Consider the following 16205-nt stretch of genomic DNA (forward strand, 5'->3'; position numbering starts at 1 on the left):
AGAGCTTCCTACTGTGCTGAAGAGAGAAGATGAAATGCTGATGATGTTGTTTTTCTATTTAATTTGATTCATTAGCTTTCTTTTTTTTTGGCCACACCACTTAGCTTGCAGGATCTTAGTTTGCTGACCAGGGATTGAACCTGGGCCCTCAGCAGTGAAAGCCCGGAGTCCTAACCACTGGACTGCCAGGGAATTCCCTAATTTGATTCATTATCTTAATTTTTGTAATACATTTGGACTAGATTCTGTCACAGGATTTTTTTTTTTGAGGTATATAATATTAAGAGATGAGATGTTTCTACAGTGGCTTCAAACAAAGCCAGGAGAAAATGTTCCATCTTACCTAAAAAGTCTATAACGTGGAGATGCATTAAAGTATTTGCACAAGTTCGCTCCAGAGCTAAGGAGTGGCACTTCTAGGCCTCTCGACTCACGCTTTATGCTCCTTTTACCACGTTCCCATTGCATGAAACCCTTCCCTCCACCGACTGTACTTCATAACAGTTAAAATAAGCTCTGGTGATGCTCAGAGTTTAAATGATACCAAACAGAGTGTCAAGAAAGCGAAGAATATAGGGTGAGGGAATTAGACAGGAGAGCCTTTTTCTTCATCCTTGTTCTTAGAGTCTGACTCATATTCACGAGAACCACTGGGAACTCTCAGCACTGTGCAGGCCTCAAGCTGAGCTTCCCAAGCCACTGGGAAGTATGAGGATTCATGCCCTGATTTCTTTTCTTTTCTTTTTTTTAAACATCTTTATTGGAGTACAATTGCTTTACAATGTTCTGTTATTTTCTGCTGTATAACAAAGTGAGTCAGCTATATGTATACCTATATCCCCATTTCCCCTCCCTCTTGCATCTCCCTCCCACCCTCCCTATCCCACCTCTCTAGGTGGTCACAAAGCACCCAGCTGATCTCCCTGTGCTATGCGGCTGCTTCCCACTAGCTATCTATTTTACATTTGATAGTGTATATATATCCATGCCTCTCTCTCACTTCGTCCCAGCTTACCCTTCCCCCTTCCCGTGTCCTCAAGTCCATTCTTTATGTCTGCATCTGCGTCTTCATTACTGTCCTGACCCTAGGTTCTTCAGAACCATTTTTTTTTTTTGATTCCATATATATGTGTTAGCATACGGTATTTGTTTTTCTCTTTCTGACTTACTTCACTCTGTATGACAGACTCTAGGTCCATCCACCTCACTACAAATAACTCAGTTTTGTTTCTTTTTATGGCTGAGTAATATTCTGTTGTACATACGTGCCACATCTTCTTTATCCATTCATGTGTCGATGGACACTTAGGTTGCTTCCATGTCCTGGCTATTGTAAATAGTCATGCCCTGATTTCTTGATGTTTTAGTAAAATAGGTTTCCCTTTGTACTCCTTATTCATTTTCTTTGCACCCTTCTTGGTATCATTTACACTTTGGATATTAACCAGCTTCCCTGGCTACCATGAATGAATGCAGCTGTTTTCATATAACTATGAAGTATGAAGTGTGGCTGGCAAGGCAGGGGAATCTTCTTTTGTTCAGGGCTATCTCCCCAGTACAAGAACAGCACCTGCCATGAAGGAATTCATGCATTCTTACATACTAAGCATGCTGCCATGGAAGGGACATTCTAGTGGGCTGGGGCTTAGACCCCCAAACAAAATATGTGACGATATCTGTTGATTAAGAGCTGTGAAGAAACAGAGTAAGAAGATAGAGGAACGACGAGGATGGGGGAGAGATCCTCCTGTTCACTTATGGACGCCACCACCTTGTTGGGGGGCAGGTAGTGGTGACATTTAACAGACATCTGAAGGAATTCTAGAAGAAACACTGCTTATTAATTGTTAAAAATTGTTCCAGGCAGAGGAAATAGTGCACATGCTGCCACTTGCCATGTTTGAGGAGTGTTGGGAAGTCCAGTATGTTAGCGCAGAGCAAGGGAAGTGGCCAGTGTAGAAGGGACTCAGAGCAGGGCAGCGACCAAATGTGTTAGCATCTCACAGGTTATGAAGAGACCTCAGACACTGCCTGTAAGTGAGAAGGTAGCCATTGGAGGGTTGAGCCCAGGAATGCCACCATCTAACTTAGGTGATAAAGTGATGGCTCTCTCTGCTTTGTGAAAAAGAGACTGTGAGGGGCCAGGGGCCAGGAGACCCGTGGGAAGACTGCTGGATTGGTCCAGGCAAGAGACAATGACTACCAGATAGCAGTGCTCCTGCTTGTGGCGGTAAGGGGCAACCAGATTCTGGACATATGTTGCAAGTAGGACTGAGAGGTTGTGCAGATGGATGGATGTGGGGTGTGAGAGGAAATGAGGTGTGAAAGATGACGCCAAAGTTTTGGTACTAGGCAGTAGAAGGATTGAGTTGCCCTTTACTGACACGAAGAAAATTGAGGGAGGAGTGAATTAAAATTAGGATCATATTTGTGAAGAGGTTCGAACTTAGTGCAATATTTTAATATGCATTATCTCATTTGGTCCTCACAGCGACATCCATTGGCAAGGTAATTACTATTATTTCCATTCTACTCTCAAGGATGCTAATTGTAAAGAAGTTGGGTGACTCTTCAAAGATCACATGGCTAGTGAATTACTGAGCCAGAGCGTGATTGCAAATATTCCAGCTCCAAGATCAGCATTCTCTTTTATCGATCACACTAGGCCAAGATAATTTATATAGGATACTCAAGCAGGTCATTTGTACCACATACTATAATCTTGGTCAAATCAATTTGCAAGCAGTTATGTTGTATCCTGCTTGCTGCTATCATGAATGTCTTCCTTCACCTTTTCAGGTGACATCAAATATGCGGATACTTGTTGTAAATACAAAAAGCTTAATGCTAAATTTAGCATTATAAAAAGAGGTTTATAAGTTGATAGAGGAAGGATACACAGCATACAGTACATAAGGTATTATTTTTTAAAAATAATTTTATTTCTCATTTGGTTCCTGAATTTTTTCCCTTCCTTCTTTTTTTGTTTCTTTTTTACAACTGGCCTGTGCATCCTATTTTTATAACCTAAGCTATAGCCTCTACTTTGGCATTTATCAGCCAAGTAAAACTGGGTAAGTCTTAAACTTTCAGAGTCCCAATTCCCTCATTTGTAAAGCAAAACGTTAGACTGGATCATTTCTAAGGAGCCTTGCACCTTTGAAATATATTAAAATGCAGGATATAATTGGACTTGCAGGGTTTTTGACCTAGATGGCCCAACACAATTAGATAAACAATTATTATATCACTAGCAAATAGGATTAGTAATGCATATTTTAATACAGAATAAATTCTCCAGCCATACATTTTTTTATCATATCAAAGGTCTTTTCTAGTTTTTTACATTACCATGGCATGCGATTGTTTTAAGAAATTCTTATTGTTGACTTGGTTTGTATATTCCTCTCCAGTTAAAGACAACACAGCACATATATCAGGAATACAGGTGAACCTGACCAATACCACTCAGCATAAGAGTGGTCTGGTGAAGAGGAAAAACAATCCTGCATTCCAGCAGACTCTTTAGCTGATTCAGCCACCCTAGCTGATAGTATAATATTTCACGCCAGAAAGTGGTACTTTCTAAACTTACATATATAAAGCAAGAGTGTAATCAAGGACCATGAGAGGAAGCAGGAAACTGACATTATTCTTTACAGAGTAGATATAAACGAGGATAGTTGTCTCAAAAATGGGCTTGCCATCTACACTACTGCAGATAACTTACATTTTGTATTGAGAAATGTTTTCTCAAGTAAACTACAGCCTAATGAGAACGTATTTGTAAAAAAAACCAAAACAAAACAGTAGTTAAGTTGGAAACCAGTCATCCCTTCCTACATGGTGTTTCAGAAATAATAGATTTGCAAGATATGGCTAAAGTGGAATGTCACAGACTTTTTCTTTGCCTTTTTCCCACTCTGCAAAACCTGGACCCACGGCTATTGCAGTTAATCTGCTTGCAGAGGTGCCATGGGTTTCCAGTCGGCATGCAGAGCTCATTTCATGTCCTCTCCTTCCCTTCCCATATTCATAATGTGTAACTAGGTCCTGGCTAGATGTCCTCCCACAGATAGCTTATGATGTAACACGTGTCCTCCTTTATCAATTTTGCAAGAGTCTAAAGCTTCGTTCAGATCAGATAAGGGCAATCGTTCTCTCACGTTACCTTTTTTTATTGAAGGTTCCAATCACCTTTGTGCAGCTGGAGTTGTCTCCTCCACACACTCCGCACTTGTCATACTGCAGCTTCGAGCCAATGATGCCGTCACAGCCCGTCCTCACACACTTTCCCCGGACGCAGACGGAATTGCTGTATGGCCTGCATTCCGTTCCATCGGTCACCTGAATAACGAGAAACACGTTAGCAGTGGGAAACACTAGGAACTGCGTAGGTGGGTTCTTTGATAAAATTGCAAGTTCTAATTTGGGAGTTTTAAGTTTTATTGGAATAGATAGTACTTTGGAAACTAAACAACCAATCAAAAAAAAAAAAAACCAAAAAAAAAACCCCATAGTTTCCAGGAGTATCCAACTGAAAAATTCTTGACATATTGGCAGAAAGAAGAAGTCCTGGGATAGATTGGGGTTACGCCCTTTCTCTCTTCTTTATCTCTTGAGCTTAATTCCGAATGTGTTAGGAGACCCGAGGTCCTAGTCTCCATTTCTGTGTGCGTAATACGTTCCCATGGTACAGTCTTGCCTTTTTATTGCTAGAAACAATCTTTCACTTAGTGTGTGGGACTGTCTGTCACTTGTGTGAGTAGAATACGAGCAGGCTCACGAATGCAGACGTCCTTTTTGTTTGCACAATTGTTTTCTGTTAATTAATTTTTATAGTTGATTTACAATGTTGTGCGAGTTTCTGCTGTGCAGTTAAGTGAATCAGTTACACATATGCATTATATCCACTCTTTTTTAGATTCTTTTCCTATAGAGGTCATTACAGAATATTGAGTACAGTTCCCTGTGCTATACTGTAGGTTCTTGTTAGTTATCTGTTTTATATATAGTAGTGTGTATGTGTCAATCCCAATCCCAATTTATTCCTTCCTCCCTCCCCGCTTGGTAGTTTGTTTTCTATAACCATAAGTTTGTTTTCTATATCTGTGACTCTATTTCTGTCTTGTGCATAATTGTTATTACCATAACAAAATTGAAAATCTACACTGGACAGTCACAACCTTGTAACGGTTGGGAAGCATTCCCTATTGTGTTGAACTGTGAGACACTGAAGTAGAGACAAAGTCGTGTAAAAAAGAAGTCTGGGAAGGTCAGAGAAAAGTACTTACTGGAAGAGACTGAATATTTTTGAAAAAAAGAATTAGCATATATTTAATAAGCTAGTTACAAAATACTTTGTATATGGACTCAGTGGTTTGTGCATATAAGTATGTATAAGTAACAATATATAGTCATATGTATAAACATACATATTTTCTATTTGTGTATATACAAAACTCTTTCATATACGTGTGTGAGTATATGAGGGTGTATATGTATATAAAGTGAGGTAGGGTATTCTTAAACAGGTTAACAGCTCTCTAAATGATTATATTTCCAGGTAATATTTTTGCTTTTATTTCTCTATAATATTTTTAAATGAAAATGTATTATTTTGCAATAAAAAGATAAAAACATTTTAAATGTTACATAACTTGGACATTAACTTATTTTTCAATAATATGTCATAAATATCTGAAGACCAGTTACAGAGGTGGTTTTAAATATAGCACCTATTTGCAAATTAGAGAAACTGTTTTAAACTGCTGCATAATGTTGCTTGTGAGAAATGAAACTTCAATAAGTTAGAAAATGCTCTTCTGTGGAAAACAAGGGATAATTTCACATGCATATATTATAAATGTGTATAACTAGAAGGACATTGATTCATTTTAAAGGTGCAAAACATTTTAATGTCTAGGTCAGGGGTGATGATCTTGAATCTATCTTCATGAATCGCCAAAGGAATTCTTCAGTAAAAGATGACAGAAAAATAGAAAACTTTCTTGTTTCATAGTCCCCTTTACAAATGTACCTAGGGAATACTATTTTGAAGTTAAGTTTGCAATTCACCTTCTTGACAGAGAGTTACACTTCTTCAAAAATAGCTTTTAAAACATTTACTTGTTCTGTTTACAAAATCCTTTTGATTCATTGTAGCAAGTTTGAAAATATAGAAATTACAGAGGTGAAAATAAAACTTTCCAAAACCTAGCCACCCCCTCAAAATAATGACTGTTTACATTTGGTATGTGCAGGCTCCATTCTACCAAATAATTTCCACCAAGGACGCCTACTGTTTCTGGACAGTCTGCATGCAGTTACCTTTGGAGAAAACACTACGTAGTAGCCGGTGCCCTTAGCTCTGCAGGTCAGTTTGCACACATCTCCTGGCAGGATGCCTGCATATTTGGGAACCCATTCCACAAATGTTTTGACTCCTTTTGCATCAGACTGATATCCATTTTTGGCCTCACACTGCTCATGACGAAAAGATTTACCTAAAAATCAAACATGTCACATTATTACTCTCTCTGTTCTGAAACTTGGATATATTCTTGTTCATTTAAATACCTTTAAGGAGATGATAGATGATAACTTTTTTTTTTCCAGAGTCTCTCCACACCAGTGTTGAAGGATTTTTATCTTCAACACAGAGTTGAAAACAGCAATTATTTTCTTCCTACTCCCTGAACACTCAGCTGTTTATAATAATAATTTAAAAATCACTCATGTATTTGTTATTGATTTGCATACTGGTGGAACTGTGCAGTACAAGATTAATAGGTTATTTCTCCAGCCTCCGTTATTTATTACTGCTAGGATACAAATTACACCTGACACATGATGGCTGCTGACACTTGGGAGTAGCGTACCATTGGCCGGGCAAGGTATGACACTGCAGGAGCGGTAGATGGCCCTCTTCCCTGTGCAGTAACGGCCATTGTTTCTGGGCGCGGGGTTATTGCAGTGGCGATAGGCAAACTGTACTCCTCCCCCACATGAGCGAGAACACTGGCCCCAGGACCCCCAGGATCCCCAGCTGCCATGGCTCGATGTCTAAAACAGAAAATAGAAGATATTTTAACTGAGAAGGGAGGAAAACATTCAAAATATACATTTGGAAATCACACGCATTCAATGACTCAGTGGAACGTACATTTGGAAATCACTTGCACTCAGTCACTCGGTGGAAACTTCGTCACAGTCAGTTTCACTGAATTTAACATGGTCACAGGTATTGAACACTCTGGAATTACAATGTGATTCCAAATCTTGGCAATCCACCTTTTCTGTCCCCCACCCCCCAGCACTAGAGGGTCTGAACACTTCACCCTAAGTACTGAGCACACTGCAAGAATTGCTCGTGGCTTCTTTGGACCTTCTGATACTGTGCATTTCTGTTAATAACCACCGAAACACGGTTCACTTTGTGTCCACCCTGATCTTGCATCTTTAAAGAACTGTGTGATGCTAAAGATTTTGTATGATTCCAGGTTGATTATGCTTACATCTTTTCTCCCTCTTTAGCACTGAAGTTCTGCAGTCCCTTTGTTGACATCACACGTCCCACCTGTGACAGACCCTCTGCCACATGCATAAATGTATCTGACCTGGGCTTGGCTTCATTACACCCCGTAAAGAGGAAATGGGACAGATACTGAAGAGCATCCAATCACATGCACCCACAACACAGGGAATGAAGAGTCCTGTTATGACATCCCAGGTCTATTGCTATGGAAACACGGCAGGCAGCAGGAAGCGGAGAGACTCCAAGAGGAAGATACTAGAAACGTCTTTGCCGAGGGAACTCCTGAAGAACTTCCGCTGGTTGTATGTGTCAGGGTATCTGTGTCAGGGTATCTGAGGATGCTTGCTTGTGTGGTAGTCTTGAAAGGCACAGGAAACACGCCTATGGCAACACTCTTCTAGGGACTTTGAAAATGTTATGAGTGAGAGGGAACAAATGCTTTGCTTGGACCTTGACAGTGAAGGTGGCAGTTGCTGACCTGAAGCTGGACCGGGTGCATAGGGAGGGAGGAGGTGTCTCCGTGGAGCAGGTGTGGCTACTTTAGTTCCTGAAGTTAGATTAACTTGCCACGAGGGGGAAAGCATGACCATTTTGGAGTTCACCAAGTATGTATGAGGACCATGTGCCAGCTTTGCTGCTATTTCCTTACCGATTTGAAATAAATGTATTCCAATAACTTTAAGAGCAGTTTGAAAGTAAACTCCCAAGCAGTAATTTGGGGCCCTACGTGGGGTCTCAATTAGACAGAATCTGGGCTCTCTACTTATTTGCTACAGGATATAACCTGAGATCTGCATTTTCTCCAGTAATTGACAGCTGGGGATGGCTCTTGCAGGTAAAGGAGGGAGCTGTAAATAGATCCCTCAAGGAAAAATATTTTAACTAGGAAATAGAGCCTTCTGTGGCCAGTCCCCGCATGTGTCACAGGAAGGTACATCAGGCCTTGGGTCTCCAGGCCCTGCGTGACAAGGAAATCACTTACTGAATAATATTTTTTCTTGGTCTTGTCCACACACTTGCCCTGCAGGCAGATCCTCCCTTTTCCACATGGTGTCCCTTCCACGGCTGGCAGCTTCTTGGTCAGACACACCATCTGGCCCTGGCGCACCACGGCGCACCAGAGGCGGGCGCACACGTCCATCCCGGGACACACCGAGTACTCGGGCCCGAAGGTCAGATTGCACTGCTGACTGGCATCGTAGGTCTGTCCCGGGAGTTCCTCGGGGCCCAGGAGCTGCTTGCGTGGCAGGTCTAGCAAACAGTTACCTAAAAGAATAAGCAAGATTGACCACTGTTCTGTGTTTTCTGTTTCAAACCTTGAAAATTATGGATTTGCAAATGCAAGACTCCAGATGGTGCTGAAACACGATGCATCTACAGGTCTGCAGTGTGATGCCCTGGGGAGGGCCCTCCCTGTGGACGCGGCTGCTTGCCTCTGTGAGCTCACCAGCGCCCACTAGGATTTCCCATGGATGATGTGCTCTGGGGTATACATAGTGATGGGCAGTGGTTTGATTAAATAAAATTACTTCATAATAATTAGCTGTGAAAATAGTCATTGCGCTGAGGGACTAACAGAAACTGGGATGGACCTAGAGGAAATAAGATGGTATAATAACAATAACAACAACAATAATAATAATAAATAGGTGTTTACAACTTTGAGAAACAGAGTTTGTCCTTGTACCCTTTCTATATCCCTTTCTCCACTTCCAACTACCCCATTCTTACTTCTTCTTCATGCACCCATCCCCCATCCATGTCACCTTTCCATTAATTCCATAAGTAATAAACAAGGGGATGCCTCATTCATTCCCGCACTCACTCAACCAACATCTGCTTAACGCCTACAATGTTCTAGCAAACATACTAGATATTAGGGATACAGAAAAATGACCCAGATCCGCCCCTAAAGGTCTCCCAAGAAACTGAAGGAAATAAAGTCTTTCTTTTAGACTGAAAGAATTTTAATAAAGAGCTTTCAAGCATCACATATCAGGAGCAGTGGGAGAAGAAAAGAAAATATCTTTGATAACTTGGGGCTAGGCCCATTTTTTTACTCTTTGCATCCCTTTTCTCCCCTTTGTATTAGTTATTGAATGCAGTTGGTATTTGTTGGGTCTTTGGAGTGTGTCTGTCACAAACAAGTTGGTGCTCTCAGTACATAGTGATGTGGGGATTATAAAGGGACTGGGGGGGAGGTCAGTAGAAGCTGACATAGTGCAAATTCAGAAGTGGAAATGTGCCTCACTTTCCCCAAAAAGCTTCCCTCAGAAATCCCTTCCCAGTGAGTTAACTCCTTCAACTTCCTCTCTTCATACAGGAGCTTACATATTGCCCATCAGTTCTGGTATTTTTCTGTTCACTTGATTTTAAGATTTACACACTGATTATTAACAATACTAAAAATAATTAATATTTGTTACACACTTAACACTTATCAGTTCTTTAAATGCATTAGCTTATTCAATCTTTACGAGAACTCTATGAAGCAGATTCTTTCACTATTTTATTTTGCAGATAAGGAAACTGAGGAATATAAAGATGTATCAGTTACCCAAGGTCCCACAGCTGTTAGGGTTTTATGCTCAGAGGCCCATCCTGCCTCTGCTTAGCATGTGGATAGATTGCTTATTTTATTGCTAAAGGGCAGGCATGTGTTGGGATCCTTTAAATGGTAACTAATGGTAGAAACAGTTGATCTAAAGTTTAATTCTGGCAAAACACTACATGGCTGAGTGTTCTTGGCCAAATTAGTTAACCGCTCCCTAATTTATTTTTAAGATCTGTGAAATGTTTCTCTCCTCACTGTGACACTGGAAGGGTAAAATTAGCTCACAGAGCTATAAGGGGGGACCAGAAAAATATAAAACAATCATATTGGTACTATGCCCAACATATTTAACAACATTTCAGATGTATTCAAGTCATTCTTTTTATTCAACAAAGGAAAACCATGTTTAAATCCTACTTTCCACTGAGAAATGGAATATTCAGCACATTTTAAGTATACTGCAAATGTTTTTACAACTACACTCAAGTTTCTTCAAAGCGAATACCTTGAAATTTGTCAATCTGTGATGGAGGCATTATATGAAAATGAATAAAGAGCAAAGTTCCTATTTAACTTCTGAGCCAGAACGTTTGAAGAGGTAAAGCTTCTTAAGGCAAGCCAGAAAAAGCATTAAAAATCAGTATCCAGCCAAAGAGAACTTGGGGAGAAAAACATCAAGTTAAAAGAAAAACATCAACAGCAAGTCAATAGGAAGGAATGATAGTAAAACCTCACTAAGCTTTGTTTAGAAGATAAAGTGAGATGAGGCCCTTTGGAACTCCGGGAAAAGCATTATCTTCCTTGCTACATAAAAAAGAGCTTGTGTAAACCAGGGAATGCTTAGCGGATTGCTGATGGTAGAAGACTGTCAACAGATCTCTGAGGCAGCAAGAATGCTTTCCAGTTCTCCAAAAGTGCTGTTTGAAGAAACTTTTCTTTTTTTTTTAAATGTTACTGAAAAGCACAGACTGTAAGACTGGGTAACTAAATATTAGCTGGGAAGTCTTTAACATGTTGTGGGTGCATGTGGCATGGGTCGATCTCGTTTCTCCCAAGCTGAAATAACTCAGCACCTCTCCATGGATATGCGGTCACTGATATCTTCTCCACCTCCCTGATGATGTATGATGTGTGAAAAGAAACGTACAATGCAATTTGGAATCGGCTTATGACAAAGGAGGCTTCAAGATGTGACCTCTCTTTATGAAGCTCAATACCAAAGTATAAGTTTTAAAAATGTATAACATAGTTACTTGGCTATTAAAAAAAAGAGATATCTTAGCTCTATGGTTTTCCCTTAGAGGTCATTTGGAGATGAACTTTTCTTGCTTAAAATAAAATGATTTATTCAGATTTGCTATTCATTTATTACTTTAATGCTCTCAACATTAGGATTTGTTGCTGCATTAGTTTCTGTTAACAGTGAAATCTACAATCTATCCATTTCACCTATATGTTGAATTATGTCCTTTGGCAATAAAATAGGTACAGACAGTGCTACCAAAGGGCAGACTTGTGCCAAGGGACAACCATAAAAAAATCAATATAAAGCCTGATTTCAAATCTCACGATATGAAATATTTAAGATTTAAGTAATAGTGGATTGGATATACACTTTTCATCTAAAAAATATGTACAATTTGGGGGAGGGGTGAGAGAGGAAATTGATCAGTCTTTTAGTGTCTTTTATATTGACCTCTAAAAGTGTCCAATCTATTGTTGACTTTTCTTAATCTGTTTTACTTTTATTCTCAACCATATCTTCACATATTTTAAAATTTATCTTAGCCTGAAATCCTATCTGGGCTTTGCTGCTGACATTTTGTCTGTTTATTCTGTTCCACAAAATTGCCAAGTTCTTTTTCCTTTTCTCTCCTCCTTTTTCTCTCCCTCCCTCCTTTCCTTCCTTCCTTCCTTTTGTTTTAACATTCTGCGTATATAGATGGATAGTTTCTAAAAGAAAGACAATGGAAATGTGTGCACATCACATATTTGTTTTCACCATCCATGTTAAGTTAAATGCTAAGTTAACTGTTAAGTTATAAGTAAAGTAGAAAATTTAAAAAGTAAGAGCCAGTGATTTGAGATGAACAAATAAAGGAAAGAAAGTAGTAATCTCTCCATGGCCACAAAGTACACTTGGGGTGATGGAAGGTATGCCATGCTTCCAGGAAATGGAGCAGAAAAATCTTTGGTTTTTTATATCTGACTTCTAGCACTGTTTGTCTTTCATATTAATGATTAATGAAACTTATCAGATGAAGGTTGGTTGTTCTTTATTCTTCTCATTCCCCCGCCCCACCCCGTTTCTAGCACTGTAGTTATTTCTGTCTTCTTTTCCTTTTTTAATACACACACACTGAAAATAAGAATTGGCCCAAACAGGGAATCCCCTGGTGGTCCAGTGGTTAGGATTCTGCGATTCCACTGCCAGGGGCTGGGTTCGATCCCTGGTCAGGGAACTAAGATCCCGCAAGCTGCATGGCGTGGCAAAAAAAAAAAAGAAAAAGAATTGGTCCAAATATCCTTGGCCTAGGAACAATCAATTAATATTCCTAATGAAACTCATTCAAAGAAGGCTCACAACACTGAAAAGTTTCTTCTTTTATCATCATCTCCCTGATCTTGCAGCTCTTCTTTGAGGTCTTTATTTGCATGTTTAAAAGAGTCACTGATGCATTATGGGTTCAGTGACGAATAAACTAACTTGGGCAATGACAAAGGCACAGACAGTGGTTGCTGACCAAAGTAATTCAAGGGATCTGTTTGTGGTACACTGTTTAGCAGATGTCATGCCAAGGAAATTCGATTAAAAATTCTCTGTGTTAAAGGATGAAGTATAGCTTTTTAAACATATGGGTCACTGTGGACTGAAAGGACATGTTTTACTTGCAGACCATGTTAAAGAACATATTTATTGTGAAAATAAACAGACTACCATCATGGGCTTTGAATTTTATGAGTAGGGCCTTAAAAACTGAATGTTAAGATCTTATTACTAGCTTCACTGTATACACTTAACAAAGGATTCAGAGAACTGGTTTTCTAATACCATTTTCTCTCCAAAGTTCTGTGTTCACTAAGTGGCTGTAAACTTGGCTCTTTAAATATGAATTTTTCAAAGCTGTCTATAGATTTTCCTTAGCAGCCTGTGTCTTCTTGAGCTGTGTCTGCTTAGGCAGTGGTCCTGCTTATCACCTGGCACTGTGAACTGAGGGCTCCAGCAAACAGGGCTATTGTTTTTGGCTTCATGGTTATTAAGCATTTGAGAAAAGAAATTTAATAACCTGCTTTTGCTGAACAGTTTCTCTGCCACTGCTTACCTTTATTTTGGAGGATCATACTCCTAGCCAACTTGCCTAGAGCTAACTTGTATAAACACTGCAGGAAGTCTACAAGTATCTTGGCCAGGCTGGGTTGGAGGAGGTGGTCTCCATAAGATACGGCTTCTTCCTTTCTGAATCACAAACCTGCAGGCCCAGTTATTTTAGAGTGTGCACACTGACTTTTCAACCATAACCTAATTGCTGCATATTTCTTGTTGGAACTAAATCGGGAAACACTCAAATTAGGAAATTTAAATTTGGCAGTGGTAGAGTGCTACACATGTCTGCCTACTTATGGCTAATAATTTTAAAAACAAATGAAATGATTCAAATTTAATTGCACTCTAAGACATCATTTCTCCAGCATTGCTGGAGGTGGGAACAAGACAGATAAGCTATTACATAAATGGATTCTCTAGGTAATGTAGTCTTCAGACACCACCTAAAAATTGTATCAATTTTGTGAGACTATCTACCTAAAAACATCAATAGCTTTGCTGCCTTTTATATGAGTGTCCTAATTTAACCTTCCTAAGTAACAGAAAATCACTTCTTTTCTGAGTATCGATTACTGTATCCTGCTGAAATCTTGAGGGATTTCAGCAGGATACAATAATGGGGTAAGAGGGTTTCTGACCTTCTGGAACATGGTGCCAGACCACTGTGCTTTTACTGTTTCAGGGCTACATTTTACAGCTCTTCTGGTTTCTCTTTTATTGTCAAATGATTTTACTTCTTTCTCTCAGCTTACCTGTCTGGCATGCCCTATGCACCCAAATGACTACTTTATTTTTTTTGCTCTAAATAGTTAGTGGCCTAGAAAATTAGAACAGAAAAGTAGTAGAACTATTTCTACTACATATGAATGAATGGGCTCTGCTTGCAAATGTGAGTAGCTCCCTACCAGTAAATTGAAAAGGTTTGATGATATGATATCAGCTTAGTCTTCTAACAAAGATGTATGTTTGTTTGCTTTTTCGTTTTGTTTTTCCATCGTCTTGGGCTTTGACTGTCCCCTTGGTTCTCACCTAAGCTCTGGAGTTGAAATGTCAGAACTGCCACCATCTGAAAATCCTGTTGATTAGTTCCTATTGTCATACTTTGGCTTTAACTGACTTAAGTCAGTTTTTGGTTGCAATCTAAACGTTATTAAATTATTTAAATTCAAGTGTAAATGACAGTGCTACAGAGAGTATTGTAGCTTCAGTTCTGTATCTGTTTTGAAATGAATATAATTGAACTTTGCCACTGTGTCACAGCTACAGTGCCTTTCTTAGATTCTCATCATTCTGAAATTACTTTACTCACTATAGGCTACTGAAAAAATTGAAGTTTTTGGTGGGATGGGGCAGTTAAAACACAAGACTGCCTAACCAACACATTCAAAAGTGAGAGAGCCTAGGCGTGATGAAATGAATGAATGAATGAATATATTATGAGAATTTCCTGTCCAACAAATGCTGGTAACTGAATTTATTTATTTATTTAACATATAAATGGGGAATTCAAATGTGATTTCCTCAGTGCAAATGAATAAGATCTATTTCTAGCAAAAGTATGGTTTTGGTTGTTATCTACCATGAGATCCTTTGGAGTAGACACAGAAAGATGTATAAAATTTGTTGTAAAATTTTAAAAAATCTGAGTGTAGATTCTTTTAAATACAGAAATAATGTTTAAAAAATGAAAACAATACTGGGAGCATCTTCAATGCATGGAAAGTAAAATCATGAATTCCACAAACATGAAATAAATGAATCATTCCAGAAATATGGCAATAGGAACAAAATTCTGCACAGCATTGTAATTAGCTGACCTAATACTTACAGAGGGAAAAAAAAGTTGGTCCCATTTTAGCCATAAGTATTTGCTGCCTTAGCAACTAAATCTGTTCATTTAGTGATTCAAAGTTTAGCTCAACCTTTTGGAATGAATAATGTGTGATTTTGAAATGAAATATTAATGTTATTCCATTTTTAGGAAACTTGAAAAAAAACAGTAAAAGTAATATTAAGAGTGGAAACTAAGATTCCACCCAAGAGGAACGTTATTAGATATGGACTTGATCAATGTAGGTAGGCAGATAATTAGGTAAGCATTCACTCCAGGACTATATCAGCATATAATCAGCATTTTAAACTGGGCTAACTAAACAGAAAATTACCACTTTATTATTAGTCTAGGAAAAACCTAATACATTGATTCTTGATATTGTTTCTGAATCGTGAAGATATTAGGCCATCCTTTCAACTAATAAAGAACATTTATTTGGTATTAAGGGAAGTTTTAAAGCAATATGGTTGTGGATTGTTTTCAGGAATAGGAAATGTAAGTAGTTGAGAGTAGCTAAAGCATTACCAGTTCACCATTAACATAGCAAAAATGAGTTTATGAACATTTTGTCTACAAGATAGCAAAGAACTGTGTAGTGGAATTTCTTTTTGTCTGAAAAGAACTGAATTTATTAATTGTTGTGTAATTATGTAGCCAAAGCTCAAGATGGCCAACTCACTAAGAAATTACAAAAATTTCAAGCCATAAACTTTGTGGAACAAGGAAAGACAGTTATTACAGATTCTGTTTATCTAACTTTGAACCATACATCATGAGATAAAATTGTGAACAATTATCATGATCAAGAATTTCTGTCACATTCACTTCAACCACCAGTTTTAGAAAGAGACATGTTTTAAGAGAAAAAAAAAAAAGGAATGAGATGTCCATTTCTGTATTATGAGAAACTTGAACTCTGTGGTCTCTGAAGATCTCTTCCAACTCTACCTCATCT

The 16205-nt window shown here is 38.7% G+C and overlaps 1 protein-coding gene across 1 annotated transcript in view; it reads right to left on the bottom strand.

Annotated features, from left to right (window-relative positions):
* Positions 1-16205, bottom strand: part of ADAMTS5 (ADAM metallopeptidase with thrombospondin type 1 motif 5) — a 49480-nt gene that overhangs the window by 8159 nt on the left and 25116 nt on the right. Inside the window, exons 4-7 of the mRNA XM_082460378.1 lie at positions 8520-8803; positions 6882-7065; positions 6331-6506; positions 4172-4347 (exon numbers count right to left, since the gene is read on the bottom strand). Of these exons, the coding sequence (XP_082316504.1) occupies positions 4172-4347; positions 6331-6506; positions 6882-7065; positions 8520-8803 (820 nt within the window). The remainder of the gene's footprint in view (positions 1-4171; positions 4348-6330; positions 6507-6881; positions 7066-8519; positions 8804-16205) is intronic.

Source organism: Balaenoptera physalus, assembly GCF_965194825.1.
Source record: "Balaenoptera physalus genome assembly, chromosome: 4".
NCBI classification, from domain to species: Eukaryota; Metazoa; Chordata; class Mammalia; order Artiodactyla; family Balaenopteridae; genus Balaenoptera; species Balaenoptera physalus.